The 24,695-nt window shown below is 39.6% G+C and overlaps 1 protein-coding gene across 3 annotated transcripts; it reads right to left on the reverse strand.

Moving 5' to 3' along the window:
- Nucleotides 1–21,820, reverse strand: gle1 (GLE1 RNA export mediator). Of its 3 annotated transcripts, none has more exons than XM_026925922.3 (16): nucleotides 21,577–21,820; nucleotides 21,045–21,254; nucleotides 20,758–20,904; nucleotides 20,024–20,172; nucleotides 19,804–19,864; nucleotides 16,788–17,042; nucleotides 15,317–15,542; nucleotides 4,264–4,376; nucleotides 4,094–4,163; nucleotides 3,819–3,961; nucleotides 3,507–3,697; nucleotides 3,276–3,405; nucleotides 3,077–3,181; nucleotides 2,903–2,985; nucleotides 2,490–2,553; nucleotides 1–1,891 (listed from the first exon to the last, which is right to left on the reverse strand). In XM_026925922.3, exons 1-16 carry the CDS (start codon nucleotides 21,673–21,675, stop codon nucleotides 1,823–1,825), a joined length of 2,115 nt encoding a protein of 704 aa, XP_026781723.1. In that variant the 5' UTR covers nucleotides 21,676–21,820; the 3' UTR covers nucleotides 1–1,822. The 3 variants fall into 3 exon arrangements, with proteins under 3 accessions (XP_026781723.1, XP_026781722.1, XP_026781721.1); XM_026925921.3 differs by having other exon boundaries at nucleotides 3,077–3,202; XM_026925920.3 differs by having other exon boundaries at nucleotides 3,077–3,208.
- Nucleotides 21,821–24,695: the final 2,875 nt, after the last annotated feature.

Raw genomic sequence — 24,695 nt, forward strand, 5'->3', positions numbered from 1 at the left:
TGTACATTTATTAACCCTGTTGGTTGCAACTGACCCCTGACTAATGTCTGATTGCCACACTTCCAAAACTTGTTAGGAGTATTTTTTTAAACTGTGTTTCACAAAAAAGGAATAAAACATTGCTGCTTAGAGGTGGGAGGACAGTTGCCATAGGACCACATCTCATGTTTGTATAAAAGTTTAATCATCAGACATTTTTTTTCAGCCCTCCTGCACATCTAGATGATCCAGCAACGACATGTTAATAGTCTGTTTTCTATTGTCTGTAGTCTGTACACTGACTGAGCACTTTATTAGGAACACTATAATAATACTGGGTAGGGCCGCCCTTTGCTCTTAAAACAGCCTCAATTCTTCGTGGCATGGATTCTACAAGATGTTGGAAACATTCCTTTGAGATTCTGGTCCATGTTGACATGATTGTATTATGCAGTTCCTGTAGATTTTATCAGGTGCACTTTCATGTTGCAAATCTCCTGTTCTACTACATCCCAAAGGTGGTCTATTGGATTCAGATCCAGTGGTTAGCAACAATATTCAAATAGTCTGTGGTATTCAAGCAATGATTGATTGGTATTAATGGGCCCAAAGTGTGCCAAGAAATCACTCCCCACATCATTACACCACCTCCACCAGCCTGGACACAGGCAGGTTGGGTCCATGCTGTTGGTGCCAAATTCTGACCCTACCATCTCTGTGCCTCAGCAGATATCAAAATTCCTTGATTTTTCCAGTCTTCAACTGTCCAGTTCTGGAGAGCCTGTGCCCACTGCAGCCTAAGCTTTCTGTTCTTGGGTGACAGAAGTGGAACCTTATGTGGTCTTCTGCTGTGGTAGCCTATCTGCCTCAAGGTTCGACATGTGCATCCTGAGATGTTTTTCTGCTCACCACAGTTGTACAGAGTGGTTATGAGTTACTGTCTTTGTCAGCTCGAACCAGTCTGGCCATTCTCCATTGACCTCTCTCATCAGCAAAGCAGATTCAACTCATCACTGGATGTTTTTTTCTTTATTGCACCATTCTGAGTAAACTCTAGAGACTGCGTATCTGCATGACTGTAGGCATTGAACTGCTGCCACATGATTGGCTGATTAGATAATTTCATGAATGTGTAGGTGTACAGGTTTTCCTAATAAAGTGCTCAGTGAGTGTATAAATTGTAATCATTATAAAATTATAAATGTGATGTATGACTTCATTAATGACATATTCCAAAGTTATCCTGTGACATCAGTAATGAACACATCTACATTTTTGTCCAAGAAATAAACCCCAGGAACAGGGAAAATATACCACAGGCTAAATAAAATACATGAAACACACTGGACACTTTAATAGAAACACCTGTACCTCTTCACATTCATGCAATTTTCCAGTCAGCCAATGATGTGGCAGCAGTGCAATGCATAATATCCTGCAGAAACAGGTCATGGGTCATACAGGTCATACTGAATTTTCAATTGTCCAGTTTCACTGAACCTGAAGTCATAACTATGCCATGGTCAAAGTCACCAAGATCACATTCCTATGTTTGATGTGAACATTAACTGATTAACATTAATTCTCGACCTCTATCTACATGATTTTATGCATTGCTGTGCTGCAACATGATTAACTGATTGGATATTTTGGTACACCAAAATAATTTGATTTTGTAACATCCACAGCAGCACACACAGCAAGGATTTGTGGGATCGTAATACAAGCCATGACACTTTTACTTCAATATTGAACATAGTGGCTGAGTATAAACAGCTTGTCAGGATTCATGGTATATTCTTCATAAGCACTGAGGTAGCTGACAGATGAACAATCAAAGCCCTCAGGATCTCCAAAAGGCTGAGTTCAGCTGTCCTTTGGGTGGCTCAATCTGCTTGTTTCTTAAGGAGTTCTAGGTAAGAATAAAGGCAAAGCATTAGCACTGTGCATGATGTTTAACAAAACAGAATACAAATGTACAGTCTTAACAGTAAAAGAAGTGTATCAGTAATAGAATTCACATGGCAGTAATAAATAAATACACAAAAGGAATTAAAAGTGTTACACTACACAAGATTTTCTTCTTCATTAAAAATGTAATAAAAGGCATTTTGAGGGATTGGATTTTCAAATACATCACATAATTATAAGAGAATGACATTTGAGGTTAAGAGCCAGCAAGCCAAACTTTTATACAAAACAATTATAATAGGATGCAACAGTGATGGAGTTTAAGCTGCACAGAAATAACTACTGAGTGTTTGTATTTTGATCCTTGAAGCTCAGTTGATGGTATAGTTTTTGGTTTCTATCAGGCTTCATGCAGCAGAGCACACACAACCAACTGTAGCAGTAACAACCCCCAGGATTCAAAGTCATGATCTCCCAATGATAGGGTGAATGCTTTTCTGTTGTGCCACTGTAGAGCCACAGCATCTACTGTATGTACCTTTGGTATGTTAATACGTATTAATATTTGAATATTTTAAAGGTTTGTGACAGGGCCTCACCTCCAGAAACTGTTTAAGTCTTGTTACAGAGCCCATCTGACCACTGCTGGTGACTGCTTCAATCCTGAAACCAAAACAGACTTTGATGTAATCTGATGAGGCTGTCATTAAATATAAGATGGTCAATGATCAGAGGAAAAGGCAGAAATTATAGGTCTAAGCAACTGTCAAATAATGCAGTTAATTTAAACATGATCATTTTAAACAAACTGATGCACCTTCAGAGTCACTTAAATGAGTTGGAGTTCTGAGCATAAAGAGAAGATAAGCTGTAATTAGCTGTAATGTGCGGTCTCATAAGAACGATTCCACAATATTGCCTATAATCACCAGCAGATACTTCATTCTCAACATTTAGGTTTATGTCTCAAGTGAATACTGCATTCACTTAACACACATGGCTGTAAATGTACCTGGGAAAATATTCCTCTTTGATGAGGAGCAGAAGCTTCCAAAACTGCCCTTGGTATTGTTTCATAAGTGCATTTCCACAAACCTGTACATGTTGAGAGAAGGATATGTGGGGTTTACTCATAAATGTCAGTGATTTCACTTAGAGTTGTAAACAAGAAGTTGATTATTTTTACCTCTAGAAAGTCAAACAGAAGAGTTGCTGTAACGTCAGCAAGAGGCTCCATGTTCAGCATCTGAGCCAACCAACGCCAGCCATGATTCAGTCCATGAGGACCAGCCTGTAGCGAGAAATATGAGAACTGCATCTGATCATAAAAAAATAAAATAAATTTACAACATAATGTAATACACATATGTTAAGGCACAATATACCCCTTGTTTGTTAGTATAAGGCCATCTTAGGTGTATTATGGCTGCATAGAGTCGGATCATTCCAGACATCCTTTTTAAGAAACTGTCCTGACCTTCCACCCCTGACTCATCCACCCGATATCCCAGAATCCTACAGAGCAAGAAAAAGTTCAGCTGAGAACAAATACAATTTGTTTTGTCACGAGAGACAAGGATGAAAAAATAAACCATTGATTAATGATAGATCCTTACTGTTGATATTCTTCAATGGAGGTGCCATCCTTCATTGGGGGGTAGTGAGGAACAGCATATGGACACTTCTTGTGGAGATGTGCTAAGATGAGGTCTCCTACTTTAGGGTGCAACTCCCATACACCTGAAGCCACAACTGCAATGGGGAATGCAGCTTCATGGTGAGATGCTACCTCCTCTTCTCCTTGTTTCTATGAGCATTTTCAGTCAGGATATTAAAATGTATGTACAATAACCAGATTTATTTCTTTAAAGCTAGATAAATAACGCTAGTAATTAACTAAAAACAACTTACAAATACTTTTAACTTACCACAAACTTTTCTGCCAATTTATAGCTCACAAATTCTAGTCCATGAGGATGCAGGGATGTGGAAACTGACTTTCCACCAGACACAACTGGTCGTCCTAATAACAGTCTGTCAATCTTGTCAAAAATCTCCTTCAGTTGGGAACCTAGAGATCATTCGGTTATCAAGGAAAAAAAAAATGTTTCACACACAATCATTTACACTGGGTTACACAATTATTTTCACAAATCTATTCAACAAGGCTGAGATCAGCAGAAAATGATAACAATAAACCGACCTGAAATACTAGAGATCTGGCTCACAGGAATTGTTGCAGCTTTCTGGAGCTCCATTCTCATTTTTTTTGTCTGCAAAGCCAAACATACATATTTACTTACACACACACACACACACAAATACCTAAAGTGCTTCACAGCATTTATATTTATTATTAATAGACTTTTTGACCTGCATATCCTTTGTGTTGTTCAAATCTTCAAAGGACTGGGCATAGTGGCTGGCCAAACTTTGCAGTTCTTTGTACCACTTCAAGGTGCTGTCATCAGCTATAGTCTGCAGGCCTGGAGCAATTGAAAACATTACATTTCTTCATCCAACAATGCAATCAAGTTCATGTGTTTGATGTATGTAATGACAATGAGGTTTGAAGGTATCTTGTATTTGATGCATTTAAAGACAATGAGCTTTCAAGGTATCCTGTCACTTATTTTGCAGGAGTAGCTTATTTAGATTTACAGTTAAGATATTGATGTAATGACTTTTAGAAGCTTCTGATTAGCAAATTGTCATAATTTGACTTAATCGGGAATTAACCTGTAGCTGTACTTATAGCCAGTGCCTTTTGCCCTTGATACCAAGGGAAAATCCAGGCAACTCTGCTAAGACTTCCGGAAACCAGTAGAACTCAATGCCAAAGATTAGTGATCAAGGAGTTGGAGGCCTCAGCTACCATTAGGAGGGTCCTATATCACAATGGCCTGAAAGGCCGTTGCGCAAAGAAGAAGCTCCTACTCCAAGACTGGCATAAGAAAGCCAGACTTACATTTGCAGTTGATCAAGTTTAGCAATTTAAAAGGCAATGCCATCAAAAACTAAAAAAAGTTCTGTCAACTTCTGACCCACTGACATCTGATATAGTAAAGAAAAGCTGAAATAAATGTCTCTTAGCTATTACAGTCCTCTCCAAAAGTATTGGAATGGCAAGGACAAAGATGAATATGAGATCAGAATTTCAGCTTTCATTTTCTGGTAGTGTTACACAAATTAGAGCATGACATCTTTTGTTTGAACCCACACATTTTTCAAGTTTCATGATGTCCAGGTTTGCCCAGTTAGACTGACTGTTTAAACAGACCCAAAACACAATGTCTTCTCTTGATTTGAGCCCTGGGTTTCACCTGTCAATTTTTTCTGTTAAAAATTGATAAACCAACATGAAGACCAGAGAGCTGTCTATGAGAAAAAAAGCAAGCCGTTTTGAAGCTGGGAAAAGAGGGAAAATAAATGAGAGCCATGGCACAAGCATTGGGCATAGCCAATTCAACAATTTGGAATATCCTGAAAAGGAAAGAAATCTCTGGTATACTAACAACCAGACATCAAACAGGTCTGCCAAGGAAAACAACAGCAATTGATCAGAGAAACATTGGGAGAACTTTGAAGAAAAACCCAAACAGTCAGTGACATCACCAACAATCTTCACAGAGCAGGGGTGAAGCTATCATAATCCACTGTTCAAAGACTTTGAGAGCAGAAATATAGAGGCCATACCACAAGATGCAAACCACTCATCAGTAGTAAGATTCGGAAAGCCAGATTGGAACTGGCAAAGAAATACAGAGATGAGCCACAATAGTTTAACGTCTACCAAAGTGATGGAAAGGCCAAAGTGTGGGGAAAGAAAGGATATGCTCATGATCCAAAACATGCAGGCTCAACGGTCAAGCAAGGTGGAGTTAGTGTCATGGCTTGGGCTTGCATGGCTGCTTCTGGAATTGACTCACTAATCTTTATTGATGCTGTACCACATGCTAGTAGTAGCAGAATGAATTCAGAAGTCTACAGAAACATTGTGTGTGTCAATTTACAGAAAAATGCATGCAATCTAATTGGGAGGAACTTTATCGTGCAGCAAGACAATGACCCAAAACACACTGCCAGCACAACAAACGACTTCATCAGGGGAAAAAAGTGGAAGGGTTTAGACTGGCAAAGTCAATCACCAGACCTCAACCAAACTGAGCATACATTTCACCTCCTGAACAGGAGACTGAAATGAGATACCCCTCTAAACAAACAACAACTGAAAGAAGCTGCAGTACAAGCCTGGAAAAGAAGAATGTAACAATATGATGATGTTAGTGGGTCGCCGGCTTGATGCATTTACTGCAAGCAAGAGAAATGCAATCAAATATTATGTTATTTACTTTAAGAATATCTGTTCCTACATTTTTGCTCACCAAAGGTGCCATGTTAATTTAACACATCTAAATGTAAACATCAGGAAATGATAACTGAAATTCTGATCTATTGTCTCATTCATCTTTTGATCTCAAATCCAAACGTCTTCAGTGTGTAGCAAAAAGAAAAGTATTGGCCTTTCCATTCTGATACATTCAGAGTAAGCTATATTTTGAAATGAAATTTTACAGAAATTAAGTAGATACCCTAACTGACTTAACACACAAAATGTACAGTGGATATAAAAGATCTACATGCCCCTGTTAAAATGACAGGTTTTTGTGAAGTAAAAGAATGAAACTAAGATAAATCATGTCAGACCTTCTCATCTTTACTGTGAAATTGCAAAGTATACAAATAAAGTGAAAAACAATCAAACTTTTTACAATCTAGTTGCATAAGTGTACATACCCCTAAACTAATATTTTGTTGAAGCACCTTCTGATGTCTTTTTTGGGTAAGATTCTATCAGCATGGCACATCTTGCCTTGGTAATATTTTCCCACTTTCTTGCAAAAACATTCTAGATCCATCAAACTGTAAGGGCATCTCCTGTGCACAGCCATCTTCAGGTCAGCCCACAGATTTTTAGTTGGATTTTCATCTTCAGCTTACTAGCAGATACCTGAAGGTTATTCATTAAAATCTACTCGTATATGTAGCTATTCATGATTCTCCCCACCTTGATAAAAGCCCAAGTTCTGGCTGAAGAAAAGCAGCCCTAAAGCATGATGCTGCCACCACCATGCTGCCCCGCGGATATGGTGTTCTTTTGGTGAATTTTTTTTTCCCCATCAAACATACGTTTTGTAATTATGGTATTATTATACCTTTTGGAATTGGTCTCATCAGACCATAACATGTTTCGCCACATGGCCTGGGGTGATCTTGGTTGAGCTTGGATGTTTTTTTGTGACATTTCTTTGTTGACAGCTGTATGATAATTCATCAAATTAATTTGCAGGTTATGGATGAAGCATCTCACACATTGAAAATCCTAAGAACAAGGTTTTTTTTTTGGACTGGCCTGACGATGCTGCAATCCAAATTTCCTCATGCTTGGACAACATTTGTAGGAGAAGAGGCAAAAAAAAAAAAAAAAAAAAAGGGGGGGGGGGGGGGACTTTCAAAATGGCTGACTTGCTGTTTGGCAAATTACAAATTATCTACATGACAAACTATTGGCACCTTTCTGAGAATCAAGAGAAAGAAGAATCTTGATTGCAGATAGAATGGTTCAAAAGTTATAAACAGCTATACTAACTTGTGAATTATAGTGCCCCCTAGAGGTGATTTAGACAAAACTTCTTGAAGTCCATGAGGACACAGTCATTTACTCACCGTCTATATTTATTATATTTGCTTTGGTGCAGTTAAAGGTCAGGGGGCTATTTATTTTTGGGTTTTTGGGCAAAAAATTGTCAGGTGGTATTTAATTTTGGGTTTGAGGCAAGTAGAGATCATGGGAGTATTATTTAGGGTTTTTATGGCAGTCAGGGTATTATTTATTTTTGGGTTTTGGGACAATTAGCAGCAGTCAGGGTGGTATTTATGTTCACGTTTGGGGCAATCAGAAATCATGCAGGGATTTATTTTTTGGGTTTGTGGCATTAAGCATTCAGGGGTATATTTATTTTGGGGTTTGGGTGTCTTAAGCAGTAATGGGGATTTCTGGGTTTGGGGCAATTAGAAGTCAGTGGGCCATTAAATTTGGGCGTTGGGGCAATTAGAGGTCGTTTTTTTTTTTTTGGGGGGGGGGGGGGGGGTAATTAGCAGGCATAGTGGTATTTATGCATGTGAGTGAATAGACAGAGGACTAATTTTGAGCTGAAATTACTGTCTGTGTCAAAGTGCAGGCCCACACACAAGATTGGCCCTTGGTCAACTCTCAGCTGACAAACCGTCATTTTTAATTCGTAGTGCAGCATGGCAATGGTTTGCTTCCTACCTGGTTCATATCAGGTGACATGGAGGGGATCCACATCTGCTCTTCGCAGACTCCTCTCCTGTTCTCCCTCTATACTCAATCTATTGGTGCGGTCATATCCTCACATGGGTTTTCATACCACTGCTATGCAGATGACACTCAACTCATCCTCTCCTTCCCTCCCTCAGACTCTCATGTTTCTGCTCGGATATCAGCTTGTCTGGCAGACATCTCATCATGGATGACAGCTCATCAGCTGAAACTTAATCCCACCAAAACTGAACTGCTGTTCATCCCAGGTAATTCATCCCCATCTCAGGATCTTGCAATTTCCCTAGACAATTCTCAGATCTCACCTTTGGTTACTGCACGCAACCTTGGGATAACCATGGACAATCAACTGTCCTTCTCCTCTCACATTGCTAATCTGACACGCTCATGTCGATTTCTCCATTATAACATCAGAAGAATTCGTCCATTTCTTTCCTCACAGGCCACACAGGTGTTTGTTCAGTCCCTTGTCATTTCAAGACTGGACTACTGCAACTCACTCCTGGCAGGTCTGCCTCTGAGCGCCATTTGTCCTCTGCAACTGATCCAGAATGCAGCTGCACGATTGGTTTTCAACCTTCCTAAATTTTCCCACACCACCCCATTGCTGCGCTCCCTCCACTGGCTTCCTGTAGCTGCCCGCATCAGATTTAAAACACTGATGCTTGCCTACAATGCCAAAAACGGACCAGCACCCACTTATCTCAAAGCACTTATCACACCTCGAGCGACACCATGCTCCCTCTGATCCTCTAGCACTGCTTGACTGGTCCCACCATCTCTCAGGGTACAAAGAAGGCATGCATCGAGACTCTTCTCTGTTCTGGCACCAAGGTGGTGGAATGAACTTCCCCTAGATGTCCGAACAGCTGAGTCACTGGCAGTCTTCAAACGACGTCTAAAGACTTACCTCTTCATAAAATACTTAAAGTAGCACTTTCACACACACACAAAAAAAAAAAAAAAAAATGCACCTCCCCAACAGAGGTTTGGACTGATGGTATTCCTAATTTGTGACCTAGCGAGCCAATATCAGAATGTATTTTTGATAGACTTCAAAGCACTATTTTAAGTCGCTCTGGATAAGGGCGTCTACCAAATGCCATAAATGTAAATCTTTTACATTTATATTTATTATAAATATATTATATATATTTATTATATATATTTCTTGAATGGAGATAGATGAAAATGTGTTGAAAAACTTTTATGGGGGAAGAAAGAAGCATAGATAGAAAGAGTATGATGAGTGCAATCTGTCTGTAATTTGGCACAAGGGGTCCTGGTGTAGCCATGAGGTTAAATGGGGCCACAAAAAGTGTACGTGGGCGTGAAAGTGGGGGCGTGGCCGAGCGCCGGTCTGCGAATGGAGGGCGGAGCGGAGGAGATGAGTGGTAAGGTATGCACCCCTGCGGGGAATTCTACTAACGAGTGTTCTTTGTTGCAGTGAACTGTGGCGAGGATAAAAAAAAGAGAGAGACGAGCGCCTAGAGAGAGAGAGAGAGAGAGAGAGCGAGCGCGAAAGAAAATAAAACCGCTGAAAAGCCAAAGTAAAAGACGGAGAATAAACTGCCTCTTGAGTTATTCCCAATCCTGCCTCCTGCTTCCTCATTTCCGTCCCAACTTGGGGAGAGAATGGTGGAGAAATATCGGCCTTCATTAACCTTGTGTAATAGCTGCTGAACGTTGATTGGCCAATGGCAGTCATGTTTTTCAAGATTCACAACTGTCCTCATGGACACTGATGGGAGCTTGGACAAAGGCACTTTCTTCGATATTTCAAGTCAACCAATGGTTCCATATTTAGTGCCAATTTCATGTTTTGACCTGTTATAGCACCACCATGTGGCCAAGTTCCGCCATATTGTGCATGTGACCTCAGATTGAGCCCATACATAAGTCTGCCAAGTTTGGTGAAAACATCTCATTCCATTCAAGAGCTATAGCTAGAGTTATAGCTAAAGAGGCCACACCCTCTTCAAACGTTTTAATGAGCAATCACAAGAGTAAATCAAAAGTTCAACATTTTTTTTTTAATAATCATTGATCTACAGAGTCCACACGATTGTCCTGCACTGGTTTTATTTTGGTTGAGTGAAAAACCTAGGACTAGTTCGCAAAACTATGTTTTTTAATTAATTGCAAACATTTAATAAACAATTTGACTGTCTCCAATGGTTCTTGAGGCAAAGTTATTCACAATGAGGAGCTCCATCAAACTGTATGAGTTACCTGTGTTTGTGCAAAACACTTTGGTATATGAAACCATTTATGTGCATGAAAAACTTGATAGCGCCCCCCCCCCCAGTGACCGATTAATTTCAAATTTCTCAGACATCTATGGGGCCATGAGTCAAGCGAGTCAAGCAAGTCCACCAAGTTTCACTTCGATCGGCCTTTGTTAACCGTATCTAATAGCTTCTGAAAATTAACTGGCCAATGGTGGACATGTTTTTCAATATACGCCACTTTGACAAAGACATTGCATGCACATTTTCAACTCAACTGGACCAATAGTTCTGTAGTTAGAGCCAATTTCATGTTTTTTCCTGTTATAGCGCCACCAACAGGTCACAGTCAGTAATTTTTACAAGTGTCCTCAGATTGGGCCCATACATAAGTGTGTCAATTTTGGTGAAAACAGCTCAAGAGTTCTGTTCAAGAGTTACAGCCATTTAAGTAAAAGTGGCCATGCCCACTTCAAACGTTTTTCAAACATGTACTTTAGTTCCAATCAGACGAACGGCCTAGGGCTAGTTCGCAAAGGTAGGTTTTGCAAAAAAAAACGTGCTTGAACCCCTAATAAAAGTCCTTACAAAAGGACTTTTTTGTGCTTGAACCACTAAAAAGTACATTTCCGATTAGCATTCAAGGAGCAATTATATTTGGGTTTTGTGGCAATTAGCAGGCAGAAAGTTATTTATATTTGGGTTTTGGTGGTAATTAGCTATCAGGCTTATATTTATATTTGTCTTTGGGGCAGTCAGACATCATGGAGGTCTTTCTTTCTTTATTTTTTGGGTTTGGGGCATTAAGCAGTCAAGGTGGTATTTTTTTCTGGCTTTCAGGAAATTTAACAGTCATGATATTTATTTTTGGGATTTGGGGCCATTAGTAGCAGTCAGGGTGGTATTTATATTTACTTGCAGTGAAATTAGAGGTCATGGCGTATGTATTATTTGAGTTTGGGGAATCACCCATTAAGGGGTATATTTGTTTTGGGATTTGGGGCAATTAGAGGTTGGGGGGATTTATTTTTATTCTTTTGATCAATTAGCAGGCATAGTGGTATTTATGTATGGGAATGAATAGACGGAGAATTAATTTTGAGGTGAAATGCCTGTCAAAGTGCAAGCCCGCACACCTGTGCTGTGCTGTGTATGAAAGAAGAGAGGCTAACCCTTTGTGACATTCTGGAACTCTTAACCAACAGCCAGTTTGTGTACTATTATTGGCTGCCTATTACAAAATTCTTACAGCAGGCCTCACCTCAAACAAATGCTCAAAACTCGCATGGCATGTTCATATAAGGAGATTTTGCTGATTGATTTGAAGATTAAGTAGGAATTGATTGATTTATGGCTGTATAAAAACAGATGAACATTTACTAAAAGCTTAAAGGTTTTAAGCTTAAAGCTTAAAAGGTGTAAAGGTTAAAAGGCTAAAAGCTTCTAATATGTAAACAATAAAATGTTAAAAAGGCTGAAACATATATAAAGGTTATACGTGTTTCAGCCTTTTTAACATTGCTATTATAGCATAGCAACCACCTAGCAACACTCTACCAACCAAAATGGTTAGCATAGTAATGAACTAGCAGCACCCTGGCAAAGAGTTGGGTTCGCCTAGCAACTAACTGGGTTAGCATAGCCACCACCTAGCAAGACCCTAGCAACCAACAGGGTTAGCACAGCAACTACTTAGCATGAATGTAGCGGTGGTTGCTAAAGTGTTGCTAGATGCTTGGTATGTTTACGCAGTTGGTTGCTAGGGTGTTGCCACTTTGTTTCTATGAACAGTTAAGCATGTAAAGGTTAAAAGGCTATGTTAAAACATTAAATTGTTGCTAGAATATTCAAGTTGGTTGCTAGGCTTTTGCTATGCTGACACAGCTGGTTGCTTGACTAACCCAGTTGGTTGCTAGGGTGCTGCTAGGTCATTACTATGCTAACCACTGAACTCGTTACGACCCAGGAAATCCAGGGATGCCTTTTTAAATTTTGACACACAGTTCAAAAGTTATGACCATAAATGTACTTTCAAATTAGGCCCAAATTTGGTCAGAATGTTCCGCAGACCCTGCCCAATCAGTGTGCCAAATTTCACAACTTTCTACAAGATGGTTCTATGGGCTCCCATAGACACCCTAGCCAGAAGAAGAAGAAGAAGAAAACATAGAATAACAATAAGGTGCCTATGCACCTTCGGTGCTTGGCCCCCTAATAATACAGAATAGAAATCGGATAACAACAGTGATGTGCACTGCTTCATAATGCGCAATCACTAATAATAATAAAAAAAACATACAATCATTCAAGAAGAAGAAGAAGGAGAAGAATCTTCAGAATATTGACAGTGATTCGTCTTCATGTTACACTAAAAAACCCACTGCACCATGTCATATTACATTTAAAAACAAGTCAAATTTGATGCCAGCAGCAACGCCTCCACCGCCAACATATCTAGTCCTTCTAGCACTTCAAACAGGAAGGAAGCTATCTCAGACATTTGACCTTGCTGTGACCTTGACCCTGTTTGGATCAATTCCATAATCTAATAATTCATCTACAGGTTACAATGATAATTCCATATAAATCCTACAAACATTTGAACACTTGTTCTTGAGATACCATGTTAACAAGAAGCTTGGGCAGATGCATGGATGGACACATGTACAGACCGATGGGAAAAATTGTAAATGGCCAGAAAATGGGACTTGATTTCCTGAACATGACCATGCAAGTAACATTTCTGTATGACAAACAGGAAGGAAGTTGTTAAAAAAAATCTATTTCAGACATTTGACCTAGCTGTGACCTTGAGCCTGTTTGGATCAATTCCAAAGTATTATCAGTTCTTCTGCTGGTTACAAGGATAATTCCATATAAATCCTAGAAACACTCAACACTTTTTCCTGAAATGAAATGAAATAATTAAGAATGAAAGTGTCTGTATTAGTACAAAAAACCCACACAAAAATCTAAATGCTTACATCAAATATTTGTTCTTTTTGGGTTTTACAAACTACGGAGCCATGGAGGCACTACATCTAATTCAAATTCACAATAAATCTAATTCCCAAACTTAGTCCTGGAGTACCACTCTCCTGCACATTTTAGAGTTTTCTCTGCTCTAACACACCCACTTCAACTCAACAAGAGCTGTTAATTAGCTTATTACTAATCACGTTGAATCAGGTGTGTTGGGAGCAGGGAAAACACTAAAATGTTCAGGACAGGGGCTACTCCAGGACCTGGATTGGGAATATCTGCTCCAACTAATTCCAAAATAAAATACTAATCCTGTATTTAACACCCATGTTTAGGCTACGCTTACATTTTGCCAGCAAAACTTCATGCACTAGACTTCCATTTATTCCATCAGCCCATCATTGTTGATATTCATTCATGAAACATGCTGTCATCCTTAGCAATGGGGTTGACCCTGGCCTTCACATTAATTTAGGAATTCCTTACTAAAAGTTCAGCAGATTCAAGAATAGATTTTAACCTCTCAGAAGGTTCAAGAATAGGTTTTAAGGAGGAATACGTACACTATATTACCAAAAGTATTCGGTCACCTGCCTTGACTCACATATGAACTTAAGTGCCATCCCATTCCTAACCCATAGGGTTCAATATGATGTCGGTCCACCTTTTGCAGATATTACAGCTTCAACTCTTCTGGGAAGGCTGTCCACAAGGTTGAGGAGTGTGTGTATAGGAATTTTTGACCACTCTTCCAAAAGCGCATTGGTGAGGTCACACACTGATGTTGGTCGAGAAGGCCTGGCTCTCAGTCTCCGCTCTAATTCATCCCAAAGGTGTTCTATCGGGTTCAGGTCAGGACAGGCAGGCCAGTCAAGTTCCTCCACACCAGACTCTGTCATCCATGTCTTTATGGACCTTGCTTTGTGCACTGGTGCACAGTCATGTTGGAAGAGGAAGGGGCCCGCTCCAAACTGTTCCCACAAGGTTGGGAGCATGGAATTGTCCAAAATGTTTTGGTATCCTGAAGCATTCAAAGTTCCTTTCACTGGAACTAAGGGGCCAAGCCCAACTCCTGAAAAACAACCCCACACCATAATTCCTCCTCCACCAAATTTCACACTCGGCACAATGCAGTCCGAAATGTACCGTTCTCCTGGCAACCTCCAAACCCAGACTCGTCCATCAGATTGCCAGATGGAAAAGCGTGATTCATCACTCCAGAGAACGCGTCTCCACTGCTCTAGAGTCCAGTGGCGGCGTGCTTTACACCACTGCATCCGACGCTTTGCATTGCACTTGGTGATGTGTGGCTTGGATGCAGCTGCTCCGCCATGGAAACCCATTCCATGAAGCTCTCTGCGTACTGTACTTGGGCTAATCTGAAGGTCACATGAAGTTTGGAGCTCTGTAGCAATTGACTGTGAAGAAAGTCGACGACCTCTTTGCACTATGCGCTTCAGCATCCGCTGACCCCTCTCCGTCAGTTTACGTGGCCTACCACTTCGCGGCTGAGTTGCTGTTGTTCCCAAACTCTTCCATTTTGTTATGATAAAGCTGACAGTTGACTGTGGAATATTTAGGAGCGAGGAAATTTCACGACTGGATTTGTTGCACAGGTGGCATCCTATGACAGTTCCACGCTGGAATTCACTGAGCTCCTGAGAGCGGCCCATTCTTTCACAAATGTTTGTAAAAACAGTCTGCATGCCTAAGTGCTTGATTTTATACACCTGTGGCCAGGCCAAGTGATTAGGACACCTGATTCTGATCATTTGGATGGGTGACCGAATACTTTTGGTAATATAGTGTAGTTAGGAATTTAGACAAGATTCTGTACGAGTCCTGATTTTACCTTGTTTTTTGGCTTTCTCTTTAACAGATAATGCTGCAATTTTCTTCTGTTCTTCTTGCTGGGGTTTCATCTCCGCCTGTTTCTTCCTATACTCTTCTTCCTCCTGCTCATTCTTCTTTTTCTCTTGTGCCTGAGCAAGCTCCTCTTGGATGGCTCTAACCAGTGTTCTCATTTCCTGTAGGGCCTGTTCTACCACAGTCATGTCCTCAACAGTTGGAAACTGTCCCTGTACAGCACACAGAGTTCATGTCATGCATACTCTACATATGCACAAATTCTTACATAAATATTTATAATTTCATTGCTCTTTCAAGCAGGTAAATTGAACTAAGCTTTCCCTCGCCCTCTGTGACATGTTTCTTAATAGAAACATCACTTCCCCAAAACTCTGTACTTTGCCCTAACTGCAAGTTTCCTGGGTTGAAATTTTTGATGGTCTCTCAACCTTACTGAATACAAGTTTAAAACCAGAACCTCTCTTGATTATTTCCAGAATGTCAGAGCAATATTTAAGTTATGCCCAGCAGCAACTGTAGTTATTCCTTTCTCAAAACTAAAAACATATCCTTTTGTTCTGCAAAAAGAAAGAGTTTCTCTCAGTTAAACTATGGTTTGGTGAGCTAGTACATTCAATATAGTTAGAAACCTGGGAGAGTCTGGCAGCCTCCATTTGATTATTTGGTTGCATCTTAATATCACCAATATCATTGGGAGTGAGGTTGGAGGTGTGCGTGTTCTGTTTTGGCATTTTCACATATTTTTGGCATATGTGAAACTCTTTTGTAAATTTTGACTACAAAATATACTTAAAAATGGTGTGCAATATTTTAAAACTATAAACTGTTATAATATGGAATGTTATAATATACAAAAAAAAATCCCATTATAAAAATGCCTTATTGATTAATTTGGAAATATTGTTAAGTAACACTTGTCTGAAGAGCATCTCCATAGAGCCTTTACACATTCATAAACTCTGCATACTCTGTCCATAATGCAATGCTTGATAATTTATGAAAGGTTTATACCAGAACTTTACGGTGACATTAATGTTTCATGTAACTTTGTCTTTACATGAAAGAAATAAGTGAGAACAACCCTAACTTATTATTATGGGTCTGATCAAAATTATTACTGCAATTCTCTTCACTAGTTGTTGAAGATGTACATCTTCACGAATGTGCTTTTTAGTAGAGACAAAATAATAACATCCAAGACAAGATTAAAGGAATTACAGATACAACATTCTCAAGAAGTCAAGTCATAATGATAATTGAGGGTTCTCTTCTTTCAAGTAAAGACAAAGCAACATACATCATAAATACTTTGACACAATTCTTACATTCATCTTCCAATATTCCTTATCAAAGATTTATGGAATGCTTATGAATGCATCATTAAGGCCCAATTTTCAAATCATTCTCCATAAACAACCACTAAAGACTAAAACTCCTGAAAAATAACAACTCACTTCAGTCGTAGTGCGTACCACCTCTGAAACCTGTGAACAAAGTTGGTTGCCCCGGGTGACGTAAGAAGTATAGTCCAAGGTGGGGCTTGTTTGTGTGTAACATTCAGGTTCCAGGAGCTGATTGAGTCTAAGCACCTCCTCTTGAATGGCATTGAGTGCTCTCAGCCTATCCCTGCCCTCCAGCTGCCTCTGCCGCTCGAGCTCTGCCTCCCTCAGCCTCTGCTGTTCTGCCTCCCGCAGCCGCAGGTTTAGGATCTGACAAAGAAAGAGCAGCTCACAACTTCAGCATGAGCATTAAGGCTGTTTTTCATATTAATGATCAAAGGAGATTCCAAATGTTAGCTGTCTTATTGCCATTCAACAAGGTATGGAGCACAACATAACTAGTTTTACTACTTAAACAGAAAAGAGTTTTATCCTACTTCTGACTGCATTATACTATCCAATACCTGTTTACTTTGGTTAAAAAAAAGTTACACTTAGGAACACCTGTACACCTTCTCATTCATGCAGTTATTCAGTCAGCCAAGCACGTGGTAACAGCGCAACAAACAAAACCATGCAGACACACATAAAAAGCTTCTCACTGACTTTGGCCATTCTCCTCTTAGCGTTCTCATCTACCAGGTGTTGCTGCCTGCAGTACTCTATAGACTTTCTATAGCATGAAAATACCAGTGGTTTCTGAAATACTCAAACCAGTCTGTCTGGCTACAACAACCATGCCATGGTCAGACTGGTTCGAATTGACAGGAAGGCTATGGTAACTCAAATAAATCACTCTTTACAACCATGGTGAGCAGAAAAGCATCTCCGCATGCACAACAGGCCAAACCTTGATGTGGATGGGCTGCAAGGACAATCTACCACCTTCAGGCACATCTATACATCTATATACAGTCAGGTCCGTAAGTATTTAGACAGTGACGCAATTTTCATAATTTTGCCTCTGTACACCACCACAATGGATTTGAAATGAAACAATCAAGATGTGACTGAAATGTAGACTTTCCCAGGTTCAGAAGTAACTGGACAAAGTAATAAATAAAGCAATCATAAATATTAGGATTATTTTTTAATACTTGGATGCAAATCCTTTGGAGTCAATGACTGCCTGAAATCTGGAACCCATGAACATCATCAAATGCTGAGTTTCCTCCCTTGAGATGCTTTGCCATGCCTTTCCTGCAGATGCCATCAGTTGCTGCTTGTTTGTGGGTCTTTCTGCCTTAGTTTTGTCTTCAGTATGTGAAAAGCATGCTCAACTGGGTTGAGGTCATCAGACATTTAAGAACATTTAATTTCTTCGCCTTAGGAAGCCCCTGGGTTGCTTTTGCAGTATGCTTTGGGTCATTATCCATCTATACTGTGAACCGCCGTCCTATCAGTTCTGCAGTATTTGACTGAATCTGAACAGAAAGTATAGCTCTATACACTTCAGAATTCATCTTGCTACTTCTGTCAGCAGTCACATCACCAATAAGCACCAGTGACCCAGTTCCATCGGCAGCAATACATGCCCATGCCATAACACTGTCTCCACCATGTTTGACAGTTGATTTGGTATGCTTTCATGAGCCTAACCTTTCCTTCTCCATACTCTTCTCTTCTCGGTACAAGTTAATCTTGTTACAGAACTGGGCCGGCTTTGTAAGAGGTTTTTAGAAAGTATAATCTGGCCTTTCTGTTCTTGAGTGTTACCAGTGGTTTGCATCTTGAGGTAAACCATCTGTATTTACATTCACAAAAGTGTCTCTTGATTGTAGACTTTGTCAATGATACGCCTACCTCCTCGAAAGTGTTCTTGACTTGGCTAGATGTTGTGAAGGAGTTTTACTTCAACAAGGAAAGAATTCTGCATTCATCCGCTTTAGTTGTCTTCCGTGGTCTTCCAGGCCTTTCGGTGTTGCTGAGCTGACCAATGCAATCCTTCTTTTTCAGAATGTACAAATTGTTGATCTGGCCATTCCTAAAGTTTCTGCTGTCTCTCTGATAGGTCTGTTTTGTTTTTTCAGCCTAATGATGGCCTCCTTCACTTGCATTGACACCTCTTTGGACCACATACTGAGAGTTCTCATGAACAGCTACCAAATGCAAATTCAATGCTTGGAATCAACTTCAGACTTTTTATATCTTTTTTAAGTCTTGTAAGTTCAGAGATTGTAAGGGCCTCCATGGATCAGACTTGTTTGTCCAGCACATCCCACAGATGCTCGATCAGATTGAGATCTGGGGAATTTGGAGGCCAAGTCAACACCTTGAACTCTTTGTCATGTTCCTCAAACCATTCCTGAACAATTTTTGCAGTGTGGCAGGCTGAAAGTGGCCACTGCCTTTAGGGAATACCGTTGCCATGAAGGCGTGTACTTGGTCTGCAACAATGTTTAGGTAGGTGGTACGTGTCAAAGTAACATCCACGTGAATGCCAGAACCCAAGATTTCCCAGCAGAACATTGCATAGAACATCACACTGCCTCTATCGGCTTACCTTCTTCCCACAGTGCATCCTTGTGCCATCTCACTGCATATCGGGAACACCCCCACAAGACCTGCCGTTTTGGAGATGCTCTGACCCAGTCGTCTAGAGGTCACAATTTGGCCCTTTTCGATCAATTTCGAGAACTGACTGTTCACTTGCTGCCTAATACATCCCACGCCTTGTCAGGTGCCATTGTAACAAGATAATCAATATTATTCACTTCACCTGTTTGTTTATATGTATATAATGTATATACAGTACTGTGCAAAGGTCTTAGGCACCCTATTTTTTTGGTAGAAACTTTGTTATAGATTTTTATTTTGTGAATTCTACATATATATAGTATTGTGCAAAAGTCTTAGGCACATGCAAAGAAATGCTGTAGAGCACAGATGCCTTCAAAAATAGTGAAATTAAATGTTTCTACATTAAAAAAATACTATATCTATCTATCTATCTATATATATATCTATATATATAGATAGATTCTTTCTCTCTCTCTCTCTCTCTGGTTAAAGGTTAATTTTTCACACTTACTTTCATTCTATGTCTGTGTTCTTCCTTTAACTTCTCCTGGCGTCCAAGGCTTTCCTGTGTTCTTTTGTAAGTTGGAAAACAATGACCAACAAAGCTTATTAGAATTATCTTAGTGTTATCATTTGTATACAACTATTAATTGTCTAAGTCCATATACTAAGAATTACCATAGGTTATATTACTCCCATTTTAAATGGCAGATTGTGCAGAGAGTACATACTCCTTTTCCATCATGTCCCTCATGCTCTGGTACTCCTGTCTCTGCTTAAGCTCCATGAACTCCTCAAAGCGTTTAAGCTGCTCTGATTCCCGACTGGCAACACCAGCCACCAGACAGTCCTGCTGCTCCTGCCTCAGGTTCAGCTCTGCCTGGAAATGGAGAAAGAGGCAACATTATTAAATAATGATAATGATGTATCATTTCTTGGACAAAATTTAAGTCAGTCAAAATCAATCAGTTATTGTTATGCCTTCATAACTGTCATACCTTTTATAAATCATTACACCCTAACTTAAGGAAACACAAAATATCAGCACTGCCGAAGAGTACAAAGTAATACTTTCATCAAAGTTGTAAGCTTGCACCACACTGGAACATCATAATATCTAACAGTTTATGAATATCAATTCCTATGTGAAGCCCTGATTTAGTTCCGAGAAATTTATTCATTTTGTTTGAATGGTTTGAAAGAATCAGAGTTACTATCACTACTCTCTCTGTATCACTAATCTCAGATTAGGTGTCTTAGGCAAAGTTAGGTAAGTAAATTCCTCACAGTTGCATGCTATATTGCATAGCAGTGCATTTCAGGCACTGTTCTGTAGGTCCTGCAGGTCTGTAAACACTTAATTTATTCTTGAGTAGTTATGCACACTTTTAGATTCATCCTGCTCTTATCGTAACAGTTTCACTTCATAGTAACAATTTATTGCACTCATTTGACCACAAAGCACCTTGGCTTTAGCCCAATGTTTCTTCTCACAGATGCGGATGCAGCCAGCCATCCGAGTGTGCTTGGGTGAGAGGAAGGAGATGGGTGGTGGTGAACTGCTGCACATGTCCACAGTGGAGCTCAAATTCTCTGATTTATTATCAGCCACCTAGCATATAATAGCAGAAAGAACACATAAAACAAATACATATTCATCACTGTACTGTATGGACTTGACTAACATGACAATATAGACACCTGACCGCATTGCTCTTAGATAGAACCAGAATAAAACGTAGCAGCTCTTACCTTCACCTCATTTTCAACAGTGAGCAGCAGTGGTGACATTTTAACAGCAGATGACCTAGAGATGAGGCCATCTTCAGATGTACTAGCATCAGGGATCACGGAACCCAAGCAGGAACCACTTTTCAGCACAGACCGAGGGCTCAGTCTCTTAAGAACTTGTTCAGAGAGAGGAGACAGGCTGGTTACCTCTTTACAGCCTGCTAAAATGTCCTGGAAAAAAAAACAAAAAAAAATTAAGCTATCTACAAAAACGCATTAAGGCGGCAGCAGCAATAGTAGTACCCTGTTAATGTAGAACTGAGGACGAACTCATGTTCAGAAAACAGTGAAGCTTTCATTATTGAGTTTATCTATACAAGTACTATATTTTATGTACCTTTACGCGGTGCATAAAATATTGTTACAGATTAATGTAGGAAGGTTTTTAAAGAGTTTCCATTTTATTTAACCAATATTAATTAAATAAATAAGCGGCATAACCGTATAGTAACCAAGCATATTTAAAAAGGCTTTGAAGGACATTTTCGTTTACCTCCCCCTTTTCAAGCCAGTCTGGACTGTATTTGATTTTTGCTTTCGGTGAGTTTTTCAAAGCTTCCAGCGTCTCCCATCTCAGACTTTCAGCTGGCATTTTGATGTTAATATACAAAAAAGAATAGTGGTAATATACAGGACAGCTACGGTATAGTAAATAGAACTATCCAATTTGCACCTAAGAAGCGCACTGTTTTCTTCTTCTTCGTCTTCTCTTCTACTTCTGTTTCGGCGTTTTCGGCGGGTGGCAAACCCGTTTAAAAGGCACATTACCGCCACCTACAGAACAGGAGTGTGACATGAAGACTTCGGGGATTCAAAATTTCTATGAACTGTCAAAAATTAAATAGTAATTTCCAGATTCAAGACAGTTTTGTGAATTTCTTCCACCCTGACTGTACGCTAATAGCGCCTTCAGTGTGAACTCCCTGTGTTCTTCTGATTTCAGTGATACTATCAGACCTTCCTTGGTGACTTCCCTTGCTGTGCAATGCATTCACTATTATTACAGTGTCGCCAGAGTTCTGTGATGGGCTTTTTTTTTTTATTAGGTGCAGTGAGTGGTTTAATTGAGTGTGCCCTATTATAGTCAAGCTGTGCTTGGACCCATCTTTCTTAAACATCTGTTGGCGTGGTGATGGTTAAACTGTTCATAAATGCCAATTGCTGGCTGTTGGACTCCTGCATTGTTTGTTTCTTTTCCAGCCAGGGAAATGATCACGTTCATTCCCGTTAGGAACAGGATGGGGGAAATGGTAAATTCTATTACAATCCCTTTCTCTACAAACTGCCACTCTGTTGTGAAGTTGGCAATATGGAATCACAGCCTGATGGTGTTGAAATAGCTGAGGATCATTTTCTTGATGTCATTTGAGATGTGATAGTGGTTCATTGCTGCTTGGATCAGATTGTGGCGGATGGAGCCGAAGGGGTTAGCTTAAGTCAAGCCAGTCTTGGGCCCTTTTTTTCCTTAGCTTTGTGTGTGACTTAGCATCCCATTTGACTTTCAAAGCAAGTTATTGGTATTAATTAATTTAAAAAAGTTTAAAAATGAATAATGTTACTAAGACCCCTCAAAAGTTCACAAACATGCTGATGTGGCCTGGACAGAATTTAAGTTTGAAACCACTGGTTTATATGGATCCTAGTCTAGACATTCAGTATAAAATCTGTGGGGTTTTTTTGTATGTGAAGCTATCGAAAGTTTGCACATGCATAGAGGATTAGGGACATTTTTACCTGTAACAAGGAGGAGTGCATTCAGCTTATTAACCCTACCAGTGTTTTTAACAAGTTTTACATTCTTTACATTCAGATCCCATGAAATCTGAAATAAAGTATGATTATTAAACAGACAGCAAGAAGTGACCACAGTACAGTTAAGGGCCATAGCTTGGGAAGAACTGCACACAAAATAAAGTCTTTTAGCCCAGTTTTTAAAACATCCAATGTTCTACATCCTAGATAAAGTCTGACAAAAATGTGTAACTTTATTGAGGTCAATCCATGTCTGTTTTTTGTTGAGTTTTTGACAGTGCTCTGAAAAGCGTGGGTTGAATAAATGTGAGCCCAAAGCTTGGCTAAAATTCCACCTGCCTCCCGAGTCTTGCTCCACTCCCTCGCACACCAGGTGCTACAGTGGTGCTGGAATCCAGGATTGGGGAAGACTATGACTAAAAGTTGCTTGTGAAAACATACCCCAAACTGGCAAATGTCTCTGGTGGCTGGTTATTGCACAAGCTGGTTATTGCACAAGTCCTCAGGTAAATGATATCTCTAAATAATTGATATCTGGTGCTTTCAAATGTGGCTGTTTTGTAGATAGCATCTGAGTAAATATTCAGGTTGGATACAATTAATAATCATTATATTTTTCTGTTCTATGTGGGAGTGGGCAGCACAAATTGGTTGTCATCCCTTCTGACTAAGATGGATACAGTCAGCAGCAATTAAAAGCAGTGAGTGGGAATGCGAAATGCATCCTCTGCATTGCTCCTCTACAAGAAGAATTTGAAAATACTGCATTGCCACCAGAAGCAAAGGAATTTGAAAAAATGCCCAAAGCCCAGTGTACAATGTGCAGCAAAATGGTTCCTCTTCAGACTCTTCCAATTCATATCCTGGGATGCCAGGAGGAGCATGTGGATTTGTGCATTTCTTTTTGTGCCTTTAATTTTTTTTTTGGATTAACTAAAATGTAGTACAATTCTTTAAATGAGTTGGCTGTCTCATGTGTTGTTTCATCTCTAGGACAATTATACAGAAGAAGAACATTTAGCGCTGAATTCTATGGACACCCGGACGAAGATAGTGGGAGATTTAAATAAATAAAAAGTCTTGACCCAGTCTCTTGATTATAAGTATATATTTTAAAGTAGCTTAAAAACAAAGCAAAACAAACAAAAAAAACCCCAAAGCTTTATTCACTTGCATTTTAAATTAATTTGCTAGACTTCTGAGTGTCCTGTGTGCAAAAAAGTATTTAATGTGCAGACATCTGACTGCGGATTACAATAATTTTTATAGCATCAGTGTTACTTTGACTAATTCATGACTGTATGCAGTGGTTATCCCTTAATTTTCTTTTTATGTATGTATAGAGTGAATTCAAGAATACTTCATGTCGAAGGCGCTTACAGAGTAAAACAATGAAATTCAGAATAAAATAGTACTCATTAAATATACTTTTTTATATTTGAAGAACTACAGAACCTGATGGAAGTGGCAGCAAGTTGGGTACCCCAGTAGATTCCTTCCAGAAGTAAAAATGACCTCATGAAAATACCATAATCATTTAAAATTTTTCTGTATGTTGTCATGTCAATGCCAGAATCAGCATTGCTTCCCACTCCTCGTAACACAGAATGACCTATAAACATGGAAGCCAACAATAACTAGAACTCAGAGGGGCCTACAAACTTGGCCGCCGAAGACTACAGCACCCAATAACCATCACGTAGGGCCTTGCTCAATGGCCCAATGGTGGCAGCTTGGTTGTGCTGGGGCCCCCCACCTTCTGATCAGTAACACAGGGCCTTAACCATTGAGCCACCACTGCTCTAGTGTTCATGGTCATGATTATGATTCTGGTTTTGTTTATGTCTTTGTCTTTTGCCC

The sequence above is a fragment of the Pangasianodon hypophthalmus genome, chromosome 8 (genome assembly GCF_027358585.1).
Source record: "Pangasianodon hypophthalmus isolate fPanHyp1 chromosome 8, fPanHyp1.pri, whole genome shotgun sequence".
NCBI classification, from domain to species: domain Eukaryota; kingdom Metazoa; phylum Chordata; class Actinopteri; order Siluriformes; family Pangasiidae; genus Pangasianodon; species Pangasianodon hypophthalmus.